Genomic DNA, 17,065 nt, shown 5'->3' on the forward strand with positions numbered 1-17,065 from the left:
GCGATATAAATTATTTTGTTTGGTGTCAAGGTTGGTTGCAGTCATCTTTTTGCTCTTGCTGAGAAGGAGTGGGAACCGGGGGTGGAGGAACCATGTTCATGCAAACGCATCGCATTGCACTGGGCTGTGATTAAAGCAGTGTTGTCTGATCGGCTAGCATTCTGTCTGCCTTTATCTGAGGTTTACAACATTTTGGAGCCACCTCTGACTACATTTAGTTTCCGCTGTCTAGAATCATTTACACCGAGACTCGTCCTGATAAAAGCTTGCAAGACCGGCAGACAGCCTGTCCTCGCTTCTTCGGATATCAGGTGATTGACGCGTACCTTTCCCAACGTTAAGAAAATAATAGTGGACAACGTATGAGTCACACCCACGTCGTTGTTGTATAAAAACACGGAAGACATGTGACTAAACAACCTGTTGCGAACAATGAATGGCATTTTCTCCAGCTATTTACTGTCGGTACTGCGGGACATAATGTGTGCAGATTGTTTTTCTGCGCTTTGATGGTAACACATGTGCCGATATCATCGCAGAACGATCTACACCTGTCTAGCTGAGTCATATTATGTTGTTTTGCCTCGCTTTGCTCATATCCTGTCCCAGCTGAGGCAAACGTCAAACCGTGGAGCTGTTGCTAAACGTGTACATGCAGCCTGTCTACTGACAGTACTATTGTGCACACTGAAACGTGTAATAGGAACTTGAAGCTGGAAGACATGTGCTTCCCGTGGGTTGCCTGAGGCTGAAATTGATGAAAATGTGTATTCAAATACTTAATCGTCAACCGCGGTAACATTTTTTTTTGTAGACTAGCTATATAGGCCTACATACCAGTAGTCGTCAGTGTAGTCCCAGTCTGTATGCTGCATCCAATATACTTTGAAGCATTTAAGAGGATAGCTGATGATGAGATTATTAGTTTGATCAGACACTTGAAAAAAGGCAGTTCAGAGCTATAGTGAAAGATGCAGCATTGAAAAAACAAGGAGATGTAGTTGAACAGATGGTAGATGCCCCTGTAGGTTAGGTCATTGTCATCATCAGTCTCAGGCTTAACACCATCTCTGTTTGCAAGCTTTGAAGCTTTCCTGTTGCATCATGGCTCTCTATACAATGCTTAGCATTGGCATAGCCATTGTCTGTGTGCTGGTGGCAGTTTTGAAGAAGAATGGATATTTGCTGAGTTACATAAAATGGGGAAGTGTTGGAATAGGTGATAAACAGGTAGGTATGGATTTCACTGTAGACATGTTGATTTACTTTGTAATAAACATCACCATGTGATCATAAAGATCAGGGCTTTGTGAGTGGGCCTTGGCAGATCGAGTTAAGATGGTTTGCTTTCAATCGGTAAAGGATATGGGTACTTAGGGATATGGGCTAAAACCCGACCATGGACCTGCAATTTGCGTATTCCCTGATTCTCACTGTTCATGGAGCCTGGCATAGTGAAAATAAGCGGTCAAAAACTCTTCACAGTAGACATGAATTCATCTGCCACTGTGATGACGTATTAGTACACTGTATGTAATTGATAGTAATGTCACAAATGTTTATGCAGGTTCATTGACTTGTACCCATATGACTGAGACTCTCAAATATCCTGTCTAATATACATGTATTTGTAACATTAAATTTTAACTTTCACTGCAGCATGGAAGACCGTACACTACGAAAAGCATCCTGAACCTGTTAAAGTCAAACCAGGTATGTATCTGTATCAGGAGATGTAAACAGTGTACACCTTTAGTCTTAAATTTAGTATCAGTATTTATAAATATTGATAGTTTTATCAACAGCTGTCATACTTGTACCTGTCATGCCTATATTGGATTTGCAGGATTTTGAAATTAGGTTTTGAATTAATCCTTTTGGACCATTCTGAACTAAAATGTTTTCAGAAATTCATGTTGGTCCAGACTCATGGGCTACCTTGACTATAATACATGATGCACTACAGCAGTCCTGTAGACATGCAGATGTATAGGTATTCTTTTATTAATCTGTTTTGAACTTCATCCCAAGATAAAAGTCTGCATGTTCATTGTTTTGTTAAATACATACATGTACTACATACAAGCTGTAAAGTAGTCATAGTTTCTAGTGTGAAGTGTTTTCAAGTTTGGTATTAAGTCTTATAGGGTATGAATTTGCTTATGGTCAGCACCATTCCACTGTTTGAATTTTGTCCTTCTAAGTGATGAGGAGGAATGCATGTTATGACCAGAAAAAAACAACAAACATTTTCAAAACCGTCCTATGTAAATAACACGGGAGCTTTGTGCTAAACTGCACGAAACCATTCTGTAAAGTAGGCAAAGTGTCCAGTCGGATGTATTTTCAAGTTTGGTAATAAGTTAATAATAATGTTATAGGTTATTAATTTGCTTGTAGTCAGCAGTTACTTTGGTTTAGCCTTTTGTCTAAATGGCTGCATCCGCCAATCTGATATAAAACAGATATAATGTTAACTTTTTTGTTTGATTTGTTTGTTTGATTGGTGTTTTACGCCATACTCAAGAATATTTCACTTATACGACGGCGGCCAGCATTATGGTGGGTGGAAACCGGACAGAGCCCAGGGGAAACCCACGACCATCTGCAGGTTGCTGGCAGACCTTCCCACTTACGGCCGGAGAGGAAGCCAGCATAAGCTGGACTTGAACTAACAGCGACCGCATTGGTGAGAGGCTCATGGGTCGTTACGCTGCGCTAGCGTGCTAACCGACTGAGGCCCCTTAACTTTTTTGATGTCCACCATAAATGTTTGTCTAACTGACAACAGATTGTGTAAATGTGTTTGTGTGCTGCATGTATAACCTAACCACATGGAGATAAACATACATGTTGGCATGTTTTATCCACTTCACCCACCCAGCTATTCCCAGTGTGTTGTGCCCAGGGCTGGCTGCTCTCTACCCTCCACCATGGTCACAGGGTGTGGTCTCGTGTGGTCTCCACTGATTTGGCTGCTCACAGCCTCACACTCTACTCGGCATACGCCAAAGTACATGCTTCATCCCAGGTAAGTTGTTTATGCAATAGTCCTTTTCCCAGATCAAGGTACATTGCACTGATTGCTCTAAGAGCGCAGGTTCTAACTTTATAAATTCATTAGGTAGATTTTGAACCATTGTTGTATATATCTAGTCAAGTATTCCAATTTTTTTTTTTTGTGGTTTCAGTGGTGACAGACTTCATGGATAGATATGACAATACCAGTACCATCATATATAAATTTGAAAAATGGCAGGCTAAATAATGTTCTGTTGGCAGTTGTGGTGCAACAACGCTGTCATCATTCTCTATCATAGTTTGGGCTCTTTTCTGATATACATTCATTCTTAAAGGTGTATTTCTTTAATATTTCTGTTTTGGGCAGGTTGTATTACAGTTACTGAAGGATGTTGGTAAAACATGTGAGTGGAGTCCACGGGTGGTGTCCTGTACACAGGTGTGCCCCACCCAGGGGGAGGAGGCGGGCAGGAGGAAGCCCTACCCCAGTCTACCTGTACAACAAGACCAGGTTAGAGAGGTGTTGCGGATGGAAGACAGTTTGCTGGAGGGACGGAAGGAAGTGCTGTACAAGAGGTGAGTGACCAGATGACTGCTGACATGAAATAGAGAAAAAGATGTTAATGAATTTGTGGGTTTTGTTCTGAGTGACATTCGTTATGTACTTGTTCTATGCTGCTACTTACAAATACACCATTTCGGTAGTCAATGTTGAGAGTAGTTTCAGTTTAAGTTAATGTTAATGTACTGGTTTGAAATCCAGAGTTGTCATAACAAAGAAGAAGTTGAGCTGTCCCTGATTAGTTTGATAGCCAAGTCATGTGCCCAGATCACTATACATAAATATCAAAACATGGGGTGAAAACATAATACAGGTTAATGTAATGGAACACAGCAGAATTTAATGAGTATGTCTAGATACAAGTAGTACAGGGGACCCTGTCTGGCTCACCTGTCTGAAGGCTGGTAACACATGGTGTGGCCTCATCCACCTGCCACTGGTCCAGTAGTGGTTTTCTTAGGTACCTGGCTAAATGGCATTAATCTGAAATAAAATATGTGAATGAATATATAGATATCTCTGTGTGAAATATCAAAGTTTAATAACAAAAGTGATATTTAACCAGGTGAATATCACTTTTATCAGTATAGGGAATCCTGACATTTCACTTTTATATATAAATATATATATATATATATATATATATATATATATATATATATATATATTTATTTGATCCCTCTGATGTATTTTTTTATTGCTTTGATGATGGTTTAACACTGCACACATTTTTTAATTACATTCAAGATATTATGGAAAGTTTCTGAGTGTTGGGAAATGTAGTCCAAATATTCTGACTCTGACTTGCAGCAGATGTAGTTATAGGCCTAATCTAGGCCTAATCAAGCCTAATGTAGTGTTAGACTACATATGAGGCCTGTTTTTCATGCACCCATGGATGACTGCTGGTGGGCGACAATTCAGTCTGCCAGGAGCTACAACTCGTGTGAACTCATAACATTGCATACCAGTAGAGACCAGGAAAGTTGAACACGCTTTAACTTCACTAGTGGCCATGTTCTCATTCAGTAGGTAGGGACTGCCGGTTCTGTGAGAACTAGGCTGTGTATACATGTATGTAGACATGAACAGTTTTTTTGTACATGTACCATTGCATGTGATTCATGTATGTTGGTTTGTTTGGTTGAACAACAACAATGTACCCTGATTACAGATACAGATAACATTGCAAGAGAAATATATACATATATACATATATTTCTTTTTGGCAACTTGTAATTGATATTGATCAACGATTGGCATGTCTTCATAGAATATGGCATAGAGAGGACAATGGATGTTGCTGGATGTTGAAGATGTGTGAATCCTCCCAGGCCTGGATGTTTTTCTTGGCTCAGCCAACAGAAGGTTTGTCCTGGAATAAAACAAATCATAGAACTCAAGTAGTAAATTGCCAGCACAGCGCAATGACTCAGGAGCCTCTCACCAATGCGGTCTCTGTGAGTTCAAGTCCAGCTCATGTTGACTTCCTCTCTGGCCGTATGTGAGAGAGGTCTGCACCAACCTGTGGATGGCCGTGGGTTTCCTCGTGGGCTCCTGACACCATAATGCTGGCTGTCGTCGTATACATTTATGTGAAACATTCTTGAGTTCGGCGTAAAACACCAATCAAATAAGTAAATAAATCGATTAGTAAATGCATTAAAATTGATTGATGGTTTGACTGGTGCATAATGCTGTATGGAAAGTATCCACCGTATTAAGAAATTTTAACTTTTGCAACATCCAGATTGCATTTTGACGATGTATTGCTCAAAACCTTGTTGATGTACCAATAAGCTTTATAGCATATTGCACAAAAAAAAGGTTTCAATATTTTGAACAAAATTTTATTTGTAATCTGCCAGATGTGTACAATTTTACGGAACTATTGAACCATCAAATGTGAGACTTTTTCAGAGTACATGTATCTATTCTTTGGCAGTGTTGCTCAGTATACTAGAAGTCATAATAATGTTTGTGATCCTGATTAAGTGTGTATTCTAATTTTTGAACATTGCCCAATCCTGGGACATATTATCAAACGCTCAATCTTGTATTTACATGTACATGTATGTTAGCAGAGTTGGTCATCTTTAATAATGGTTTAATTGACAAGAAGTAACAAATGGGGAAAAAGCATATAAAGCACATGGCAATCAAGCTGATTCAGTACAGCACCTTTGTTTCAAACTTAAGACTCGTGCTTTTGACTGTCATTACATGTGTCATTGAAAAATGGATTGGTTATAAATTCTCTTATTTTCAAGATGCTGAGCACAGTTTGCTGACAGTTATCACCCCTGAGCTGCCACTAGTGGCCACTGAAACAACAGATGTTACTACAATCCTGGGTTGTTTGGCTGATCATTTGTACTATAGAAAAGCTGAGTTCACTCCCTTGTTGTCAATCACTGTCCCGCCTTCCCATGTATTGGAACCAAATCAAAATTCCTCCAGCGAAGATGAAGCTAAACCCATGTCCAACAACAACAACTCATCTAAGGAGGACACCTCATCTTCAGAAAATCACTCCCGGAAGTTTGAAAACGCAGCTGTTGGGCAAAATGTCAAAAATACACCTATCAAAGAAGATGTTTCAAAGGGAGATAAACAAACCAGGACACTTAAAGATGAAACAGCTGCTGTATCCATTTTAAGGCCTGTGTCCAGATCTGCTCCTCCAGCCTATGTGATGAAGTTTGCAAAGACAGGGGACAAGTCTGTTTCATCCACAGAGGAGTTTCAGTGTTCTTTGTCTCAGGTCAACCTTCCACAAGTCAGTACAGGAACACTTGAGGAGTCTTTTGAGGTGATGCCAATTCGCAGGGTTGAATCTGACTCCAGTCTCTTTATGAAGCCGAAATCCATGGATGGGGCGGCCTCAGTCTGTAAGTTCAGGTGTCTTCATTTCAAACCTCTCAAATGATAAAGTCGTGAACAGGGAGTATTCTGGATTCCCCCACTCTTGTTGTTTGCGGGGCATTTATCATTGTATTAAAAACTTAACAAATGAGAAAATTTGCTGGTAAATTGCTAAGGGTTGGTGCTCCTGCTTCCCTCCATGATTGCCTTTGTTATAATCAAAATGAAAAATTCTTCAACAATCAGATAAATAAATGCAGATTATTACTGGTTGGGCTAAGAGTGATTGAATGAGGGTTGGCTCTGGGCTGGCTGAAGTGAGGACAGATATGACATCTGAAATTTGACAACTTGAGGAACAGAAAACTTGGATGTGATTTTATTATAGGCCTAACTATTAAACTGATACTATTTGTCTAAACCTGTGTAGCCTATTCATTATCAATTGATCAAAAAGCAGTTATGAGCAAACATTTTCATGATCTTATTCTGGTATGTGTGTATTTTAGCTCAACCTCAAAATTGTGATGGAGACAGACAAAAAACAAAAGTGTTAACCTTGGCCAATCAGAGCGCTGCAGAACTTCTTGTTCAGGTGAGTCATGTTCCTATTATTCAACACTTCTATGTAAATCAAACTATATCATACTGTGATACATATTTGGATATACAGTATCAAGTAAAACTAATATTTCTCAAAAAAAAATTATAAATGGGAAAATGGAAGAAAGAGGGGCTATTTACAGCACCAGTTGTGTAACTAATCGTGTACTTCAAGATAAAATAAGTTGTTAGTTACTCACCTAGGTTATGTTGAATGTTGAATAAATTAAGAAATTAAAGATGAACTTCCAAGTTTCTGAATTCTAAAATTGTTCTATACAGAGACAAGCTTTTAGTGCAAAAAGATCCATCATGAGCACTGAAAACTTGTCCTAGTGAATAATTTTTATAAGGAGAAGCTCTGAAGTTAGTTTTTCATTCATAAAAAATGTTGATGTTGGGATTGTCTGTTTTGGGCACAGTCTTAATGAAATTAGTACCTGTTCTTCATTTGTTGTGGGTAAATTTGGATATTTGAACAAGATACTTGTAGTTGGTCAAAAAAGAATGTGAAAGGTTATGGATGTGTTTTTGTTTTCTCTATAGTCATTCAAGGCTTCCTCTGTGGACATTAACCACAATGATACTGCTAACAAGACCTGGGAGAACTGCCCAGGAGGTTGGATGTAAGTCTCCTCTTCTCTTAATGGAATGAAACTGAGAAATATAAGACATGTTGCAAGTGCATAAGTATACAAAAAACTATGATAAAAGTACAAATAAAGAAACAAATATGCTTATAAAAATTTTAACAACATTGGGGATCATAAACTTGTGAACCACTTGACACATTTAAAGGCAAATTCTTGGTTAAACTCATTGGGATATTTTGTATCTTTTTCCAAAGATGTACAAAATTCACAAAGCTTTTGTTCCATCTCTAGCTGAAGGTATGTTGTTGACGGAATATTATCTTCCTTACTTGGAAGTCATTTTGCATAAAGTGGGATGAAGTACATGTACGTATTCTTCCAGTAGTAGTCAACTTTTCACACTTGCTGGCTAATGCGACGATAATAGCACAAAAATTGCGCATTTGAAAAAAGAAATAGTTATTGTTTATTTAGAAAGTAATGATGTTGCACGAAGACTTCAGACATCAGTGAAATTTCTATGTGGATATTACAATACCATAGTGAGATATTGATTGGAAATAATATATCATGTACATTTGTATATCTGTGCAATTCGGAGGTATTCTTTAACATTAGTAAGATAACACCTGCTGACACATAACATCTGATCTATTCATGTTTTCTAGGTTTTCAGGCCTGGACAGTGAAGTTGTAATTCTCAGAAGATTGTTTAAAAACGGAATGAGTACTCAGAGGTAAGTGCGTACAAATACATGTAGCTCCAGGAGCCCATTCCTCAAAGACATTTCTGACTTAAGTCAAAACTTGGAACGTTGTCACAATGTTTAGTTTTTGGTAATGGAAGTTGAAATTTTGACACATTTGTCTGAAGATAACATTCATTAGGTGGTCAAAATTTTAATTTACATGGCTCGAAAATAAGCTCTAAAATCATGTTTCAAATTTTTGACTAAAGTCAAAATTGGCATGCATATATTAATCCTCATATTACATCTGGAACACGGGACCAAGTGTCAGAAGGTTTATTTCAGCCAATCAGACATTCATGTACTCTGTTTGGTAGTTTTAAGTCTTTTTGCATGCAGAGGTGCACTTTTGATTTCAGACTTTATACTAACAAATGTATTTCATTATGGAACTTCACGTGTCATGAACAGTGTAAGCCTATTGATCCTGAACAAGACACTTAAAACTTGACATATTATAAAGCACCATGTGAACAGCATGAACTTGATGAATGCTGAAAATAGCATTTTAATTAAAACAATGTAGTATACCTCTAAATGTAAAAGGTGATGAACTTTGATGTGACCAGTATGTGGTATTCAAGAGGTTACATAATTTGTGCATCTTTTTACCTGTGCATTTTTGTTTTTTGGCCTATTCCAGTTGTTGCACAAATAATAAGCTATTGCCTTGACTATATCATTGAAATAAATATAAAGTAAATAAATAAATATGTTTTTAAACTGTGTAACTAATTCATTTATTAATGTGCTTTTCAGTTACATGGGTAAAGGTATGATCCATGCCAGCCCTAAGACTGTCTTTGATGCCATCCGAAACCCCAGGATGAAGTTTACCTATGACGAGACTTTAAAGGTAGGTACATGTATGTGAACGATTTACGTATGATGAGACATTAAAGGTAGGTACATGTATGTGAATGATTTACGTATGATGAGATATTAAAGGTAGGTACATGTATGTGAACGATTTACGTATGACGAGACATAAAAGGTAGGTACATTTATGTGAACGATTAATGTATGATGAAACATTAAATGTAGGTACATGTACATGTATGTGAATGATTTACGTATGATGAGACATTAAAGGTAGGCACATGAGTGTGAACGATTTACGGATGACTAGACATTAAAGGTAAGTACGTGTATGTGAACAATTTATGTATGACGAGACATTAAAGCTAGGTACATTTATGTGAACGATATACGTATGACGAGACATTAAAGGTAAGTACGTGTATGTGAACAATTTATTGATGACGAGACATTAAAGGTAGGTACATGTATGTAAACAATTTACGTATGATGAGACATTAAAGGTAAGTATGTGTATGTGAACGTTTTACGGATGACGAGACATTATAGGTTGGTACATGTATGTTAACAATCTACGTATAATGAGACATTAAAGGTAAGTACGTGTATGTGAACGATTTACTGATGATGAGACATTAAAGGTAGGTACATGTACGTGAACGATTTACGTATGACAAGACATTAAAGGTAAGTACGTGTATGTGAACGATTTACGGATGATGAGACATTAAAGGTAGGTACATGTACGTGAATGATTTACGTATGACAAGACATTAAAGGTAAGTACGTGTATGTGAACGTTTTACAGATGACGAGACATTAAAGGTAGGTACATGTATGTGAATGATTCCCGGTAAGGTTATCTTCCCGTAACCACCCTGTATTACAACATGCTGCAACACTGTCACAGATGAGTCGAATTTTCTGAATCTTGTTACTGATGTAAGATGTTGATGCAATAAAATCGTAAAAAATGCAAGCAAACATGTAATTGTCAAAGAGTTTGGTCGTGTTGTAACTACATTTGAAACATTTATATTTGATGTATTGGATGGGTTTCAGAAGTTAAAAAAAAATACAAATAGTGATTTTTGTGATTTTTTTTCAGAAAGTTGATATAATCGAGACAGTTTCGGACACAGTTAAAATAGGTAAGCAATACATGTGTACGAGACGGCAAGTTTTCTGTGGCATCTTTATCGTGAACAAGAGGCAGTTGACCAATGAAATTTCTGCCTGTGAATCAATGAAAATTCATTCAGGCCAATAAAGCTTGTAGAACATGTACATTTAAATGTTATATGATGGATATATGTGCTTGTGCAGGTAAATTTTCAGTTGGTACATTTCTGAGTTTGCCGGACTCTTCACACATGAGTTTGGATATTTGCATCCACCTGACACTGATTCAGCCTCGACTTTTTGTCAGGAAGTGTTTTTGTGATTCATAATGACACCTGAGCAAGATGCCTTCTCCAGTCAACATGTCCGCCATAGTTATGTGAAATAACCTTTCACGGATCATATAAACTTAGCAGTGAGTTCTGATTACTGATACAAACTAAATTTAATCATTTCTGTTATATACTCAGCTGTAATGTGTGATATTTGTTGTTTCTGTTCTAGTGTATTTTTACCATGAAATCCTGCAATTGTTCCGGAAGGATTCTTGTGATTTCTGCATTCTTCAGAGTGAGCGGGTGGATGGAGACAAGTTTGTTCTCAGTTTACAGTCCGTAGACTCCCTAGATGCACCACCGAAGAATGGTACAGTCAGGGGAAAGGTACAGTAGTGTTGACATTTGTACAGGTACACGTATGGTAAATGAGTTAAAATTTCAACGGACCGAAAATGTGCCTTATCAAGAGCAAGTAAAAGTCTTAAAATATTACTTTTAGTGCTTAAATTCACAGTTGTATGTGATCCTACCTTTTAAACAAACCTGGAAACCTTCCTAAAATCAATAGAATCCTCAGAATCAGGCCAATTGTGAGTCATAGGTGAAACTAATTTACATGGTGATTGTATTTGATGTAATGTCTTGCTCACTGTCATTTTTAACAGTTACTGCCCAGTGGATGGATTGTGGAACCCGTTCGTAAAAACAAGAAGATTATCTCAATGGTTACATTCCTTATGCAGGTAAGTACTTTGTTTATAGGTTTTAGTGTTCATGTGTGAGATGTGTAAGTCTATTGGAAATGCTAGCTCAACAAATTTGTAGTTTAATGGTGAAAAAGGAAGGCTATCTCCAAGCAGTTTGAATTGTTTACACTACCATTCAGTCCACAAACCAGGATCGGGATTGAGTGATAAAGACATGGCTTGATGAAGATTCTGACATAAGTATTGAAACCTAGTGTTAACGGGTTATACAAATAGTTACTTTTGTGAGCCAATGTAGACAGTGAGCCTACAATATTATGTCCTGCATTTTTGTGGCGTATTGATGTACAGTTACAGTAATGCATGTACATCAGACAGTATTTGTACTTGTAAGGACATATATTCAGTGACCTACCATACATGCTAATAACCTTGTGATTAGAGCAATAAAAGTCCTTCAGCAGTAGCTTGAGAAGCCTTTAATGCAGCTTGTGTCTGATTTTTGTTATTTTTGTTAGAATGTGTTCTGTCACATGTGTGTATGAAATGTATCTGGTAAAAAAAATGATATGTTTCGTCTTATTTAGATGGATTTTGGACCTGGGAAAGGTTCTAGTCTCCCGTTTGAAGATATCGCCTCACGCCAACCCCTCGCTATTGTGCATCTGCGAGAGTACTTCAAACCCCTGACTGAGCTTGTACAAAGAGGTCAGCCCAAGTAAAGTATGGCCAGCAGCTGTAAGCTTTCGTCAAATGTTGAATTTTTATGATCAGAGGCAGGATGATCACAAAAGTGTCAAATTTAAACAAAATGTCTAAAAATCAGTCACTTCTCCTACGAAGTAACTCAATGTTTTTACCTGAAATTTAACAAGCTTTTCTTTTGTCCATTTGTATACATACAGTGTTTTCTTTAACCCCACTGTGTAAAACAGTTAGACTGTTGATTATATCCAAAACATAAACAAATCTGATTTGACAAAGCCGTGAAGCAATTCAGAATATCACAATTATTATCACTGTATTAACCACTAGAGTCCCAAATACTGGAAATCGTTTATGAATTTCTGCAAAAAATTAAATGTCTCACCTATTTACTTGTCTTGTGTAATTTGCAGACATATTAAACTGTTCGTGGTGAAATTCATTGGTAAATAAATTGTAGTTGAACTATTTCTGGAACTTACATATTTATACATGTATATATATGTATGTGTTTGTATACAACATGATTTTGGAGTTGTTGTTGAATGCTTCTATATAAGGAACTATTACTGTTCATATCTGTATACAAGAAGTGTTCAGAGTTCTAAGAGTATGATTTAGCTACTGTGTGAATACAAAGTGTATGGATGCATCTTATATACATCTGGGATTAAGATAGACGGCTGTCTTAATCCCAGCATACACATACCTGAACTGTACATGTAAATGCAGTCCTGTATGTTAGCCATTCCATGACTTGGTTATGTATTGGTAATCAGTGGATAGCTGTTTTTATTGGGAAAGTGAACCAAGTAAGGCATATAGAAAATTTGGCTCAGTATTTTTTTTATCCAGTGACCGTGATGTTGGTTTAATTTTGAAGGTCAATTAGATCTTAAAATGAGTAATGAGTATGAATTCTTATTGATGAAAATGATGAACCACGAGATGTACATGATTGTGACTTGACTAATTTGGGATAAATGAATTTTGAAATCATTTAATATGTTTTTGTATACTTACAAAAACAATACACAGGTGGCAATAGATGAAGGTTATGTTCTGTTAACATCGTTTGTGTGTATTTCAGCCATCTGTAAATGTACACAAAAACCATATCTTGCCTTTGCCAAGTGACCAGAAAATTATTTTTTCATATCTATATATTTTTATGTTTTGCTATTGATCATGACTTATACATGTGTGTTTGCATGTATGACCAATTACAAAGCCTTATTTCCATGTCATACACTTCATTGTAAATATAAGGTGGTAAAAATTATTTTTGTTCTTCCTGGAAATTTTAAACTTTGAGTATACCTGTAACATTTGATCTTGGCATGTCCTGATGTTCCAAGAGTTTAAGGTAATGTTCATGTTTTTTGTGAACTTTTCCACCTACAATTCCCATCTATATAACCTGGATGTTTTGCTCAAAAATTTCCATCTGAGTTATGGAATATCCATCTTGGAATTATGTGTGTAAAGCAGACTGCTGTACATTATAACCACTGCATGTTCTTATGAGTGCGATTGGAAATTGTATTCAAATCAGTTGCTGTAGTATTCGTTGCTTGGCTTTAATTAACTTCAGCCTTTTTGAAAATACTCACATTTTGTTTTACTTGTGTATGATACATACATATCATGCACGATGTTTGATGATTTGGGTTGTACTATATTGTGATTAATGTTGTTGATATATAGTTGTGAATATTTTTACAGGCCTATTGTATATTGGTTATTTTGAGATCCTGATATATTTTGTTAATTTGTGTTATGTATTTAATTATGAATTCTTCATTCTTTTGGTGAGTGACATGTTTTTACTGGTTACATGTATTTAGCTTCCTGTTATGAAAAAAAAAGAAGAACCTTATTTTGTTTCTATTTCATTTTGTTATAAATGCTTTTATATGACTTTTTGCTTGCAAAAAAGAATGTTCTGGTAAATAACTAAGTTGACTACTGAGAAGAATATGGTGCTGTATCAGTGTACTTGCCAAGTAATGTGGCAAATTAACATTAGTCAAGCAGTTCACTGCTGTTGGCCAAGCAGTATTGCATGTTAGTGGCCAAGAAATTCTGTGTGCTACTCTAGTGCCAAGCAGTGTTGACAGCCAATCAATGCTGATTACTAGTGACAAAGCACTGATGGCTGTGTTGACTGCTAGTGGTCAAGTAACATTGGCAGCTAGTGGCCAAGCCCTGTGGACTACTTGTATCTAAGTAATGTTTATAGCTAGTTGTCAAGCTGTGTTGACAGCTAATGCCAGGCAGTGATGACTGCTAGTTGACAGCTAGTGGCCAGTCATTGCTCATTACTAGTGACAAAGCAGTGATGGCTGTGTTGACTGCTAGTGGTCAAGTAACATTGACAGCTGGTGGCCATGCCCTATGGACCTCTAGCGTCTAAGTAATGTTTATCGCTAGTCGCTAAGCTGTGGTGACTCAGTTCATATTGTTAGCCTTTGATCCTGTTGACTAGTGAGATCATACACTTTAAATACATACTTGAGTATGGTGTAAGACACCAGTCATATAAATAAATCAATGAATAAAATGCTACATGATTGTATTAGAAGAGATGTTTTTGTCTCTGTTAAAGGCGTTTGTTATGAACTGCTGTGTGTATGATAGTTTTGTTTTTAGGCAAGCATGCTGGATTTGAACCACCCATGAATATGAACATATAATTCTGGGAATGAGGAAATTGGTCCACTGTTAAGAAAGCAGTCCTAAGATGTAATTTCAGGGTAGTCGTTCTAATTTTGTTTTGTAATATGTCACACTTTCCGTGTTATATGTATAACTGTGTTGTGTGTCACACTGTCTGTGTTATTTGTCACATTGCAACAAACTCATTCTTGGGTAACATCAGGGAACAATCCACAGTGTAATCTTACAGCGAGTGGGGCCAACCTATTTTGATGCTCATTGCTTGTAAGAAAATCAATTTTTGTCAGTTAATCTTACGTGTTAACTTTGTCGCAAGTTATGCTAAACAACCGGGAAAAGGGTGACTCGTTATTAGCCCTACTTTGTTTTCAGGGAAAAAGTGCTTCCAAATGCAGATAGGAGAAGCCAAAGGGCATTTTTTTCTCTCTGGAGCACAATTAAACCATATTCGGCCTATCAGGGGCCCGCTTCCACATAGCGTAGCCACAGTTTACCGTAGTTTCCCCACAGTTGTAACATATATGTAAAACGGCCTCCAGGACGACTTGTGTTTTTAAATGATATTCAGTGCAATGTCAATACCATTGTTTTCACTCACAGACGACGTTGCCTAGTGACAAGAACTTACTGTAGGTAAAGTTCCATATTGTGACATTATTGAGGAAGTTTCGATTTCCAGTTTAAGACGTCGATAGTGAACCCAGTGCTGTCAATTGATAAATAGCTCATTAGATTGCCTCCTGTTCAGTAGGTATGTTTATCGCTTTCAAGAACAATCGCAAACATCTGAATGCAATCCATTTAACTGTAAACTGAGACATCCGACACTGACCATGACATTTATCAATTCCATTCAAGCGTGGATATTAATCGTCTGTTCCAGGCTTGATCTCACACGTCGGAGTTGTGTAGATGAAACGCTGCGTTGAATCGTCTGTATTAGATTATAATTGGCGGATCTAACTTTACAAATATTTAAATGTACTATACCATGACGTTGCAATGTTTGCTTACCATGTAATGGATTCCGTGTCAAAATCACGCGAGAACCGCTGAGGTCATGACTCTGACGTGTGAGATCACGACAAAGGACAGTTACGTGAGTTTATACTGTTTAAAGAGGCTTCCAAAATGTGCATAACCTAGTTCATTGTGGATGTTCATTTAACTGTGCCTATATAAAAACTGAAAAAATGCCAAATTGCACGTGTGGCATTCTTCGATATAATTAACGGTGTGTATTTACTGATTAAAGCTTTTTTACCTCTTTATGCACGTACCTTATGTTTTTTGTGACTGTTTAGTTCATCGTGTAGACCAAGCAGGCTAGTCCGTGTTGGTTATTGATCAACTTCATAATTCCTCTTTTGACGTTAGTGATAAATCAAGGATAATGGGATGGATGTCACTGTACTCAGATTGTATGTGTTAGGTCTTCCTTCTTGTGTCCAACGTGAAACTCCCCACAAACCAACCTTTCCCTGTGTCCATACCTGTTTTGCTACATATACTTTATTAGAACTGCGAATAATATGAACGGTTGTACACTACGAATGACATACCATTATAATAAGTTATCGATATCAGTTTAGTTTGAAACTATTGTTTCCTTCCTACACCCAATTGGACAAGCTATATACTAGTAGCTACTATTAAGCTCAGATTATCAGAGTTCGGATTTCGGATCATTGCCTTAAAAAATCTTGTAATGCATGTGTATACACTATTGAATGTGCAATCGGTACCTGGCGAAGGTCGGTGTGTAGTTCACACCGAACATTCCCGTTTTCGCTACCCATGAATCTGACCGCCGTTATATAAATGAAAAAATCGCGAGTACAGGCTACGGTGTTAAACAATCAATCAATCAATCAATCAATCAATCGAACTTATCTAATTATGATCCGCGTCGTATCAAAAAAAAAAAAAAGTAACATAACCTTGGCTATAACTGAGTATATAGTGCCGGTACAGTCTGTTTTGAGCCATGTTTGAAGTCAGATGAACCGTTGAAAACTTGGCTAAAGGTTCTGTGGTTCGACTTGTTGGAATCGCTACATCTGTCGGATGATTGTGTTAATGTTATTGTATGTTATATTTGACGACAAAAGCAAATTTATTAGACAACCTTCGCGCAATATCCTTTGTCCTAGCCGAACTACTGCAGGGCCTGTACTTACAAGTGTTGATTGAAGACGCACGCTTGCATGATATAGTGTTGTCTTTGTTTCGTGGGATATTTTCTACCCTTTAGCAAGAATTGAATACATGCTCCTAGTTCACATAAGTTTGTTCTAGACTATAAGCCTGTGATTTGGTCGTTTCCCTGGTGACTTTTAGGTAGGGTTCAGCACGTACCAAT

General features: G+C 37.2%; 1 protein-coding gene across 1 annotated transcript; it reads left to right on the plus strand.

The window, feature by feature from the left end:
- Positions 1 to 396: 396 nt before the first annotated feature.
- LOC135468191 (uncharacterized) lies at positions 397 to 14,978 on the plus strand. Its single transcript, XM_064746300.1, has 14 exons — positions 397 to 1,230; positions 1,660 to 1,713; positions 2,885 to 3,031; positions 3,389 to 3,597; positions 4,857 to 4,951; positions 5,854 to 6,474; positions 6,958 to 7,043; positions 7,598 to 7,677; positions 8,313 to 8,381; positions 9,153 to 9,249; positions 10,321 to 10,363; positions 10,839 to 10,996; positions 11,278 to 11,355; positions 11,907 to 14,978. Exons 1-14 carry the CDS (start codon positions 1,105 to 1,107, stop codon positions 12,039 to 12,041), a joined length of 1,998 nt encoding a protein of 665 aa, XP_064602370.1. The 5' UTR covers positions 397 to 1,104; the 3' UTR covers positions 12,042 to 14,978.
- Positions 14,979 to 17,065: the final 2,087 nt, after the last annotated feature.

This window comes from Liolophura sinensis, chromosome 6 (assembly GCF_032854445.1).
Source record: "Liolophura sinensis isolate JHLJ2023 chromosome 6, CUHK_Ljap_v2, whole genome shotgun sequence".
NCBI lineage: Eukaryota > Metazoa > Mollusca > Polyplacophora > Chitonida > Chitonidae > Liolophura > Liolophura sinensis.

Bases quoted from the DNA above. Each gene is read 5' to 3' on its own strand.
- LOC135468191 (XM_064746300.1), top strand. From the start codon at position 1,105: ATGGCTCTCTATACAATGCTTAGCATTGGCATAGCCATTGTCTGTGTG. The intron at 7,678-8,312 runs GTAAGTCTCCTC...CATGTTTTCTAG, and splicing joins AACTGCCCAGGAGGTTGGAT to GTTTTCAGGCCTGGACAGTG. The intron at 10,364-10,838 runs GTAAGCAATACA...TTTCTGTTCTAG, and splicing joins TTCGGACACAGTTAAAATAG to TGTATTTTTACCATGAAATC.